Raw genomic sequence first — 13,202 nt, forward strand, 5'->3', positions numbered from 1 at the left:
GGCGAAGACCGATTTATCTGCAGGCAAGATCATGGCATCGGTTTTTTGGGATGCGCCTGGGATAATTGTTATTTACTATCTTAAAAAAAGGTAAAAACTATCAACGTCGAGTTTTTTAATGGATCACCCTATATTGTTTCGTATTATTAGATGCTCCAAAAAAATTACATTTTTTTTCTAGGATAGCAAATAATTTGACTATTAACTCCAGAATATTAACATATAATTGTATAATTAAACCTCATTTTGAGTACTGTCCAACTTTAATGCATTTAATAAACCAAAATAGGCTTTCCCAATTTCAAAAACTCCAAAATAGGAGCATGAGAATTATATTAAGATGCAGTCGTTATACTTCCATTGATCACATGTTAAATATACTACAATGGCTGTCGATTTCAAATCGATTATTTTTTTTAACAATGGTTTTTATATTTAAAATAACCAAAAGTCTCCAACCAACATATTTTAATGAATTTTTGGTTTTTAATAATCAAATACATGAACATGAGACAAGACCTTATAATAATTTTCATATATATAGAACTCACACTGGTGGCGGAACTAAAAACTTATTCTACAAGGGACTACGGGAATTTAACAATTTACCAAATGCCATTAAAGAGGAAAATACTGTAAGAGGGTTTAAAAGTAAATTATTGGAATACCTAGAGCGTTAGTTAGTTGGAAAATATGTATATTATATATAGTTACTATATCAATATTGGTTTTCAACATTGGGTATTATAAATTGTATATTTTTTATTATTATCTTTTTATTTAGTTTATGTTCATTATTGTTATTATCTATATACATATTTGAATTTTATTAATATTTTTGGCACTGTGGAAATTTAAATTATTAATTAGTTATTATGTCTTGTAAGATTAGGATGTATCCTATAATAATAAAGATTACATTACATTACAAAGTATTAAACATATGGTTTGTAGCTTACGGTTCGGGAGATACAAATTATTTGAGTTGAAAACGAGCCACCCTGAATAACTTTTGGAAGAATGATTTTCAAGAAAAATAAAAAAAAATTCAACAATAGTATACAGGGGGACACATTTTGCCATATTCACATTTGATCTACCTTTCCCTATAGCATCCCCAGAACATGTCACCATTTTTTCTTAAATGGATCAATTGTTTTGCATTATCAGATGTTCCATGATGAACAGATTTCAACAAAGTAGAAATACATTATGGTCTGAAGCTCATAGTTTGGCTAAAAATTATTTGAGTTAAAAACGAGCCATCCTGAATGAACTTCTGTACAATCTGTGACCTAGGTTTTATGGGTGTTTTTGTGAAGTATACTTCAAAAAAGTCTTATTTTGCCTAGTTAAGTTTGAATTCGATATTCTCTTCATTTTGTATTTGTCTCATTCTACAATAACGATTACCAGGTGAAGTACAATTGGTGTTTCTGGTTTTGTGAATTCTTGAGAAGCAATGGTTTATACTCTTCGATAATGGATTGAAATAGTGACTTTGTACTACCAGAATGGAAATAGTGCTAGAACTGCTGCCCGTATGTTCAATATAATCATCCAGGAAGAAATGTACGACACAAATAACCCTAAAGTATGTCTCTCAGTATAGCCATACTTTTTTACTTCTTGAAAATAGCTTCAAAGTCGAATCCGAAACGTCAAACAATGCAAAACTTTGAACGCGGTTCAACCCGAAATTCAGATGTTCAAATTTCTAACTGCAGAAACCTATTTTATTTGTATACTTATCTGGTGACATTTCAGAGACTTTACCCATCAGCATTATCAAACATACGATTAATTTGATATTATCAGTGTCAATAATAATAATAATAATAATATCAAATTGATTTACATTAAAAGACGAATTATTACTATAAATTATAATAATAATAAGAAAAATAATAATATATTTATCCATCCATCAGTCCTTGAGGGTGGTGGAAGAGTACACGCATGCTATCGGTATGAAATTCGGGATAGACAAATGTGCAATGGTCCATCTTAAAAGAGGACGACGCGGGGACTACGGAGAGGATGTGCAGCTCATAGATGGAAGCATCCTACATCATCTGGATGCCCGAGAGACGTATACTTACCTCGGGGTGGAACAACGCCACTCACAAGAGGTAACTGCAGTGAAAAACTCTCTCCGCGGCAAGTATCAGCACAAACTTCGACAGATCTGGTCATCGGAACTGTCGGGGAAGAACAAAGTAGCTGCAACAAATATGCTTGCCGTTCCAATCTTATTCTACTCCTTTGGAGTAGTGAAGTGGACTCGGGAGGAGCTGTATCAACTCGACGTAAGGACCCGAAAAATGATGCATCTCTATAGGAGTTTGCATCCCAAATCGTCTGTTCCACGGTTGTACTTCCCCCGACAACAGGGAGGTCGTGGACTTTTGAGTTTGGAGTGTCTACATGACAGAATGGTACTGGATACAGCCTGTAAAGTCGTCAGGAGTTCGGATCCCCTTCTCTGCATGGTCCGTGACCATGAGAGAGCAGGAATTGGAGCATTTCTCTTTAGGGCAGCTGCCCGAGCAGCTAATGAACTCGGTATAGTTTTCGACTCTGAACGTGGTGACTACAACTCTGTCACCGAGTTGGAACCCGTTCAGCAAAAAGCTCAGATAAAAGCCGCAGAGATCACCTTACTTCTGCGGAGACACAGGGATAAGCCAATGCATGGGGTCTTCTTTAATAACATTGAAGACCTTGGCTTATCAAAGCGCCTGACGTTCGCTTTTCTCAGGTCGAGTGGGCTGAAGTCGGAAACTGAGAGGTTCATCATGGCTTGCCAGGATGGTGTCTTCAACACCTTAGTCTACCGCAGTCGCGTGATGGGTATAGAGGTTCCTGACACAAGGTGTAGGGCCTGCCGCGAGGCGCCCGAGACCCTAATGCACTTGCTATCAGCATGTCCAGCATATGCGGTCTCGGCCTATATCCATCGACATAACGCAGCCCTAAGAGTGCTATATTACCATCTACGGCACTCTTACGGTATTGACGAGACACCGGTGTTGCCCTACGCTCCGGGGAATATTGAATCCGTTGTGGGGAACGAGAAGTGCCGAATTTATTGGAACTATTCGTTCCCCACCCTCAGGCTCATACAAGCTAATAAGCCTGATGTAGTCCTTCTCGACCACCAGACCAAAACGATATTTGTCAGCTCCTGGCGAGACGAATATCGTCAGAAAAGAGGAGGAAAAACGGATAAAATATCGAGATTTTCTCTTCGAACTCCGCAGACTCTATCCAGATCACTCTGTCAAGATGGTCGTTCTGATTGTTGGAGTCGTTGGTGGAATGATGTCTTCTCTACTCTCGAATCTAAAAATCATACCGGCTTGCCGCACTAAGGCAGAAATCTTAGCCGCACAGATGCAGAAGGCTGTCATTCTTGGCTCACTGCGTTTGCTCAGGGCACATGATTCTCGGACCCAATGATCACTTACCCCACGGTGTGGGGAGTGGTCATTGGTTGATTATGATGGCGCGCCCTCCCGAATGTATCGGGGCTTCGGGGGATAGGGCCTGACCAGCGCACACTACGGGAAAAAAAAAATATTTATTGCCATGGGTTTCCTATGAAACATCAGCAACGTCAAATACAAAATTACAATTTACAAATACACATAAATAAATGAGTAAATACTTAAAATGACATCAAAATTAGAAGTAAAATGTAAAAATATATATCATCACTTAGAGTAGGTTCATTTGTGGCTGTTACAAAAATAGAAGAAAGTATGCATATACAACTCATACATTACACTTTATAGACATTGTAAAATTCGTCAAGTGAATATAGGTGATTTTCAGTCAGATAGTCCTTCAAAGTTCGTTTGAAGATACTCATGGCATTGATTTCTTTGAAATGTGGAGGCAATGCATTATATATTTTTATACAGTTATAGTACAGACCTTTCTCAAATAGACTTGTTCTATGTAGTAGAAGGCGTAGATGTTTACTTCCACTTGTTACCATATTGCATATGTAATGATTATTTGCAGGAAATGTGTGCAGGTATTTTTTAGTGAATATTGCAATATTATATATATATATATATATATATATATATATATATATATATATATATATAGGCACAATGAACAGTCATAATTCCTAAATTAGAAAATAATTGCCTGCAAGAGGTATCATTTTTCAGGTTAAGCATAGTTCTTATGATTTTTTTCTGATAGATGAATATATCCTTGGATGTTGGTGCAGGATACCAAAATAATAGGCTATAATCAATCACCGAATGGACATAAGCGACATAAAACATTTTGATATTGTTAATATTTATGTGATCCCTGAGGTATCTTATGACACAACAAGCTGACGTTAATTTACCCATTACTGCTTTTACCTGATCAGTCCAACGCAATTCTTCAACTATCATAATCCCTAAAAATTTGGAGGAAAATGTTTCATCAATTTCGGAATTGTCTATATTGATATGTAGTGGGGCTTCCGTACCGTTTCTGAAATGTATATAATTGGTTTTATTTTTATTGATTAAGAGACAGTTCTTTTCACACCACTCAACAACTCGAGACACTGTTACATTAGATGTTTCATTCAGAGAATTAATATCTCTCTCTGACACAACAACTGAGATGTCGTCAGAGAACAGAAAAACTGAGCTGATGTCTATTTGGGGACTTATGTCGTTGATAAATATCAAGGAAAGAATCGGACCGAGTATGGAGCCTTGAGGCACTCCTATGACAGTTTGTACTTTTTCGGAGTAGGATACTGAAGATTTGCAATTATTTTTAGATGAGATACCGACTATTTGTGTTCGGTTGCCGAGGTAAGATTTCATTAAATCATTAGCTTTTCCTCTAACACCACAGCGCTCTAGTTTTAGCATTAGTAGCTCATGATTAATGAGGTCAAAAGCTTTCGTTAGGTCAAAATAAATACCAGTAACTTTATTGCCATTATCGAGTTGATCAATTATATAGTTGAGTGAATCATAAATTGCAGATTTGGCGGATCTATTAGGGAGAAAACCGTACTGATTCATCACAAATATATCATTTTCAATAAAATACGACAATAACCTATTGTAAATGAGGCGTTCAATTATTTTTGAAAAAGCTGACAGAATAGAAATTGGTCTATAGTTTGATATTTCATTTTTTCCCCTTTTTGTAAACTGGCACAATTTTGGCAATTTTCAATGCATCAGGAAATGTTCCAGTAGAGAAACATTCATTCATTATATCTGCTACTGGATGACAAATTAGGATCCCTACACGTTTAAGTATAACAGTCGGTATCTCATCAACACCAACTGAAAATTTTGGTGGTAGGGCCATTATAGTACGCCGTACTTCATCAGGGCAGGTTGGTTTCAAGAACATGGTGGTTATATGATGATAAGGGCAATTTAGGTTTATTTGGTTGGACGGAGTACCTGTATCTGTTCTATACCTTGATGTATCAAAGTGATCACTGAAGTGTTTTGCAATTTGCTGCGGATTTGTAACATATTCATCATTAATTTTTAGATTGAAACTTACTAGATTTTTATTTTGTTTTCCTGTTACGTTACTGAACATGGCCCAAGTACTTTTACTTTTGTTCTGCGAATTACTGATAATATTGTCATTGTACTCTATTTTAGCACTGATGATCGCATGCTTGTATTATTTTTTTTCAGCCTTATATTTCAGGTGCAAATTTTCAAGCTTGGTTTCTTTGTAAAATGAATACATATCGCGCAATCTCCGCGCCCATTCCCTGATCTCGGGTGTTACCCATTTCTTTAGTTTTCCTTTTTGAGAATTTGGTTCTTTCCTAAAAGGAAATCCGATGTCAAAATAGTAATAAAAAATTCTAAAAAAGTATTGTACTTTGAATCTACATCAATTTGTGTATTTACTTCTTGCCATCCTTCATTGCTTAGTGAATTATAAAAGTTCGCCAAGTTATCATCGGTAAATTGTCTTTGGTAACTAGTCAATGGCTTGTCATAGGTGATTGATTGAACAATCTTAAATATCTGTGCATAATGATCTGATATATCGGTTTTGATTACATTGCATGTGCATAATTCCGTGTTTATATTGGTGAAAATATTATCAATTAAGGAACTACTGTTCGTTGTTACTCTGGTCATCTCTTTCACCTGACCTGACAGATTGTATGTTGAGAACAGATTAATGACATTCACTACATTTAGGTCATGTATATTCAGAAAATTTAGGTTGAAATCTCCACACACTACTATAAACTTATTTTGTTTGAATAACACATCGTAAGAGATCTGCCATACCATTCAAAAATACGTTCATATCTCCATCTGGAGATCTGTAAATACATATAATGGTGTAAACTGTATTATTTGACCGAAGGTCTGAGCAGCAGAATTCAAAGTCTCTTTCAGTACAGGTAACGTTACCAAAGTTTTTTTTTTTGGCGTATATTGCAGTGCCCCCACCTCTCAGTGTTTTCCTACATGAGTAGCTTACTATTGAGTAATTATCTAACTTATAAATTTCAATTTCATTCTCTTTCAGCCAATGTTCATTAATCGTTACTATTTCAGCATCCACTTCATCCAAAAGAGCATTGAACTCATTAATTTTACTTTTGATACTACGTATATTCAAACCAATGATTTCAATAGCACCCTTTTCACCAACATGTTTTATTATGGTTGGAAATTTAGGATTATTTTTTGCTTCCATGTTTATAGTACATGCTTCTTTGGATGTAAGATCGCCTGTTGTTGTGGTAAGATCGAAAAAACTTGTTTTTATTTAAATAGGTTAGGTAAAGAAAATGGGTAGTCTCTAAAACGTCACCAGATGATACATATTTATGTTTATATGCAAAATTTTATAAATTCAAGTTATTGACAAATTAGATTTTTTTTTCAAAATGCTAATTTATCAAATGCAGTGATTTTTTACCCTTTCTACATTTGTATTTATTTCTAAATTAAATATTCTGATTATTTAATTGATCTATAGAAGGTAACAATCCTAAATAAAAAACTATTTCAAATATAAATTGTCCTTCTCAAAGTAAAATATTTAAACAAAATCAGTTTTCATTATAATAATAATAATAAAATTTATTTAACTACGTCACATAATACAATATGTTTGTAGCAAGTCATGTTTAGCTTTACAGTTAAAACTTACACAACAATCATATATGTAAAAACTTTGAAAATCAAAAAGAAGTAGTGACTTGTATGTTACCACAAAAATGTGTTCTGAAATCATCGACAGAATAGAAGCAATGCCTCAACAAATAATTTTTCAATTTTCTTTTGTATGTGTTTAGACTAGGTTCTTTGAAATCTTGGGGCAAAATATTGTACAGAGAGTAATCTATGGAATTGTTTTGCGATAAGTGAAGACGAAATCGATTTATTCTAATGTGGTGAACGTTTCGTGTGTTATGTTCGTGGATATGACATTGATTCGCCAAAGATGGCGATATGGAATGTACGATGTTCGCTGCCGCTCTAGATGTAGCGAGAATAATGCTACCGATTTCGAGGAATTTCGGCGAAATTTTCTAGCGCATTCGATTACGATATATAAAGGCTAGCCACGTGCATATCGAGACAGTCAAGTGGAAGTTACAGTGCGGTACGCGAAGTGATCTAAAAAGGCGATATACATTCGAATAATAGTTGAAGTTTTAATTGAAGTGTTTGTTGTATTCAAAGTGAACTAAAGTTATGTTTGATTATTCAGCTTACTCAATTATTGTCAACCCACGGGACAAAACGTAACATTATATTAAAAAATAAATAAATTTTTTTCAAACATTTTTGTGTTGTCTTTGTTGGGCCGAGCACTTCTGGGACCACCCCCGTATACTAAAATCAACTTTCAAGTGGAGCAAGTTTCAGGACACTTCCTTTTGATGTTTTTATTTTATATTTATATCAATGGCATCGTATGGCATCGTATGAAATGAATGAATAAACGGCCCATCTCTCATTCGCTCTCACCTCTTTCTTCGATTTCCTCCTTGAGTAAATCCTCCATCTTCGAGCATTCCGCAATATCGAGCGCCAGTTCGCCATCATTATTGACAGCGGCGACATTGGCGCCTTTTTCAATAAGGTATTTTGCGATGGATAAAAAACCGCAACTGGCTGTGGCGTGAAGCGGTGTCCAACCCTCGTTGTCGCCTCTATTGACGTCCGCTCCATTCTCGACGAGGAATTCGACCATGTCCAGATTGTCGTCAATGCAGGCCTGAAAAGTAAAGAAAAAAATATAACGTTCCGTGGGAACTAGAATGAAAGAAGGAATCAATTCAAGTAACAAAACAGCAGTAGTCGTTAGGAAACCTATTGAAAATATTACACCTATTACAAATATTACATAAGCATATTTATCACAATGGGCTTATTTCATGATTTGCGGTTTACAGTTCATTTGATATTAATTTCAAATTGAAAAACAGTGCACTTTGTATCAGCTCTCTGAATACGTTGTTTTTCCGTAATTAATTATTAAAAATAAGATTTTCTAGGCCCGTGACGTCACGGGCCTATTCCCGCTTTTTGTTCGATTGACCAATGAGAACAATACAAATAATCAACATTGCCAAATTGTAAAATTCATGGGGCGCGTAAATAATTTCTGATTCATTCGTGATTCAAAGTAAAATCACACTCACTTTTGACAACTAAATCTAAGAAATAAGTGCAAGAAATGCATTTGAAGGGATAATAAATTATACATGGGATCCAAATAACACAAAACGTAATAAAAACGTTATTTTTGAAAAATCTTCGGCAGTAGACATTTTCATGTTGATAACACAAAAATTTTAATAATGGAAGTGTATATGACCCTGTTACCGTTTAAATTAATGAAAAAATTCTCCACATGAAATAAAATGTACACGAAAACCATGGTTGGAAATAACTTCTATATCTAAAAGCAGTACACAAAAACGAAAGATCACAAAATATTTAGCTAAACTATAATTTTATACATACTTGATATACAGTTATAAAAATAAAAAATGTAGCAAACTGGATTAAAGTTTTTATTACAACTATTTATAGTTGGGGCAGTCGGTAGCCAAGCGGTTCGGCGTAGGTAAAGCACCTACGCCGAACCGCTTGAATTGACTGCCGTGTTGGTCGGTGGTTCAAGCCCTAGTCTGAACGATCGATCTTCACTTGCTACCGTCCAACCCGTGTTAGGAATCACACGTTAAAAGGTAAGACCTCGTTAATCCTTAGCTCTCACAAGTTTCGACTTCTGAGGGTTGTCGTTCGTAGGGGTGCGACAGCTGGTTAACGGAAAAACATATTTTTTTTATATAAGTTTATACATGAGAAAAACTATTCATTCCAAATTCAAATATAAGAGAAAACGTTTTTCTATTAGAAAATTGTAACAAACAAATCGGATTGTAACGGTTGTATTCACACCAAGTTGACAACAATAACAACAAAAATGGCGTCTGTCAAAATGGATCATTATATTTCAGTTCTGTGATTGGATATTAAAAAACCAATACACTTGGCAACATCGCTGTAGGCATGATCAAATTTATTGGTCAACAGACACCCGGCCAATTTAAACTCTTGCTTTTCGAATTGTTCTTTTTTCTGCAAATAAAAAGAGATCTTGTGACCGATTAGGCTTGATAAGTTTAATATACCCCTAACTCGATCAGTCTGTAAGCAAACCAGGATAATTTTCAATTATTCACCCCCAATTTCGCCTTGTAAGCAAAAGTAAGGGGCCTTCCATTAATCACGTGAGGCTTGAAAGAGGGGGGTTCAGCAAATATCACTAAATATCACAAGGGGGAGGGGGGTGTAGGGATATATCACGTGCATTTATTTTTTCGTGAAACGCGCGATTTCCAAACCGAAAAGCGGCGTGTACTGTGACATTGACTCGCCGCTACCAGGCAACGAACGAAGTCGCCATGCACCACGACGACCTCCCGGCTCGGCTTGCCAGTTATATTCTGTTATTTCAACACCAAATACATGCATACACCGTTATAGTCGAAGTAACCGGTATTGTGAATAGTTAAAGCTATCGGCGACTTCAAAGGCCAGAAAAAACAATACAAAGAAATTATGCCGCTGCCAACTAGTCCACGTGAATTGAAGAATTGGCGGTTCGTATTGGATAATTTTTACTAACCGAATTTTATGATTGGCTGATGAGTCATAAAATTAAATTTGAAGTCATGTTACGGTGACGCTATTTAAGTGTTGAAATTCGATATTGGTGCAGTTATAATAACTAAAAATTTTAGTTATCTTTCTAAAATGTGGCGTCCTTGAACAAGTACTAATATTAACGTGTGTTAACAAGGCAAAGGGCGCCCAGTTGCCATCTTGAAAGTTTCATTTGTCAATTTCACTTCAAAATAAAGTATTCATGCATTAATTTCATTATCCCAAATTTCAATTTTTTTGAGTTGTCCCGTTCAAAAAATAAAAGGGGGGACATTAAAGAAATGCACTGTATTATTATCAAGAGATATTTGTGTTGTTAATGTAATCATTTTTCGGACTTGAGTTTTATCGATTGTTTAAATTGAAAGCTTCAATAAATATAAATCTATCTATGTATATTTGAAATAATGTGATATAATCATTTCTAGTTAAATCCATAAAAGGGAAATCGGCAGCAAATAACATTGTTTTCACGCGAGCTGATAAAGGCAAAACGATCATAGCCATGAACAAAGAAGAATACATAGAGACTTTAGACTTTCTAAATGCTGGCATGTACGAGAGTCTCAGAAACGACCCCACTCATTTATATCAAGTAGAAGTCAAGAAAACTTCGAAAAATATTCATTGTCATGGATGAAATGGAAAAATTCAGATCGTTAGTCATGAACCCACAACCACTTTCTTCTTCTTAAGTTTGGCCCCAGCTTCCAGAATTGGTGCTATTATGACCAGTGCTCTTTTTATCATAGTAAGTAATAACTTTAATGAAAACTTTGTCCAGGGAGTACAAGAGTCTTGTTTTACATACTACTGTACTCCATTTTTTCTTCTTAATATATTTGTATTCTCTGTTTTTCCATTTCTTCTGCTATGAATGCTATACTTGCTATGAATAACGTGCAAGATACGTTATTTCGGTTTGTGGTACTGCTTCACAGCTGCTTTAGGGCAGCTGTGAAGCAGTATCACAAACCGAAATGCTGCCTGGGATAAAATGAACCCAGGATGGAAAAATTAATAGATGGGATACCTAAATAATTCCAATAATTTTCAATTTTAACTTTGACTATTTACATTATAACTTATTTTCTTATGATTGTTTTATCCCTTTACTTTTTTTCTTTTTTTTTCTCTATAATTCGATTTTATTATATGTTAAAAAAGTATTGATTAATTTAATTATTTTTAAATTAATATTCCTTAAAATTGTTATGAAGTTCAGGGGGGACCACTCCATATTCTATAAACATACGATACATATCCACGTTTGGTACAGTTCTGATTGAGCATTCAAAAAAAATATGTTCCAAAGTTTCTTCTTGTCCACATTCACAATATGGATTATCTTTTATTTTAATTTGGTATATTTTTTTTTGTTAAACAGTGCCCTGTTTTCGTCCTAATTATAGTTGTGATATGCCTTCTACTTAAATATGGATATTGATTATACCATAATTCATCAGGATATTCAGTATGAATTTTGCCATATGTAATGCCTTTGGTTTTTATATCAATTTTCTACTGTACTCTAAATTCCGTAAAAATTTTTTGTTTGAGTATGTATTCGTTGATTAAATTACACAAAGATAGCTACCCAATAAGACCGGTAGTTTCTTTTGTCACAGCTCCTTCAGTTGAAATAAAGTCATTGCAATTATTCAAAACAACACCAATTTCAAATCAAAATTCATTTTGAAGATTTCTTACCATTTGATCAATGAAATTCAAGATATTACAGTCCTGGATAATGCCAAATTGATTTCATTCGATGTAAAAAATATGTTTCCCAAGTATTACTCCGAATGAAATGATTACTCTTGTATAGAATCCATTGGACGAAAAGTCTATCAATCCGGTAGTGAAAAGGAAATATCAGACTTGCTTACGGTTTGTTTGTCACAGAATTACTTCCAATTAAATGAAATTTTTTACTCATCCTGCAAAGGTCTCATAATGGAAAACCCACTTAGTCCTATTCTGACAGACAGAGATTTTCATGGACGATTTGAAGAGAAAAATACACAGTAACCCACTGGTAAGAAGTTTCATGTATTGGTACAGATATGTGGATGGTATCCTGGTATGTTTCACCACCAGTTGTACGCGGGAACGTTTCAGGTGGTACGCGTGAGTGATGTAAGCTACATGCTGTTAATAGCAAACATGACTCAGCTCATGGGTTGCTAGAAAAACGAAATACCCTTAATCCAGTGAAGGACCTGACATCTTTGTTTTTGTATTAGATTGGAATTTATAATTCGTAGGCAATAAAACAATAAAACACTTCAGGAATTTTACCTAGGAATCCCCAGATGGGGAATGTTCCTCAATTTGGGTTATTACAGCAAATGCAAGTTTGAACAAAATAAAGTTGAGTTTAATTCATGAGTTTTTCAAATTCACTTCGAAAAGTTTTCAAATTGATGTTTCAAATGTTGGGTTTCAATTTTCAATGGGATTTGTTTTTAATTCACATATTAGCAACAGCGCCTATATCTAGTTGAAATAATTTATACGTACCTAGATATTCTACTTTAAAAAGGAAAATTATCTCTATAAATCAACAATTAAGGCAAAATTTAAATTATAGTTCAATACCACCTCCACACGCCACATAAACAGCAGTTGTTTTGTTATTTATTTATATAGAGGAAGATAGATTAGGTGCACAAAATGTCATATTTCACAGAACGTCTCGGAACATAAGTAAACAGAACAGCACGCCTCTGAAATATGTCATCTTTGTTTGTCTCATTCAGGTACCAGATTCATTGTCCTTTATTAGCTATAACCGATGTAGCCAAATGGTCAAATAGAAACGAATCCCTTTAAATGTTGAATGCATTATTTCATTCCTCTTTTTTAAGTATTTAAATAATTTTTTAAAGAAAAAGGTTGAAATGATAAGTTTGAAATACATTGTTTTAGAGCTCTTTTATGAAAACCACTTGATTAATGGTTAGAAGATAATCCTCAAACCATTCT

At 34.6% G+C, this 13,202-nt stretch overlaps 1 protein-coding gene across 5 annotated transcripts in view; it reads right to left on the bottom strand.

Annotated features, from left to right (window-relative positions):
- The window catches only part of Mbs (Myosin binding subunit), a 114,423-nt gene that overhangs the window by 78,278 nt on the left and 22,943 nt on the right, over window positions 1-13,202 (bottom strand). For all 5 annotated transcript variants that reach the window (XM_074173854.1, XM_074173838.1, XM_074173842.1 and 2 more), the window contains exon 2: window positions 8,004-8,253. In XM_074173854.1, coding sequence (XP_074029955.1) covers window positions 8,004-8,253 — 250 coding nt within the window. The remainder of the gene's footprint in view (window positions 1-8,003; window positions 8,254-13,202) is intronic.

This window comes from Leptinotarsa decemlineata, unplaced genomic scaffold (assembly GCF_025532065.1).
Source record: "Leptinotarsa decemlineata unplaced genomic scaffold, Ldec_3_MD MMD2_P_RNA_scaffold_12, whole genome shotgun sequence".
In the NCBI taxonomy this organism is placed as follows: domain Eukaryota; kingdom Metazoa; phylum Arthropoda; class Insecta; order Coleoptera; family Chrysomelidae; genus Leptinotarsa; species Leptinotarsa decemlineata.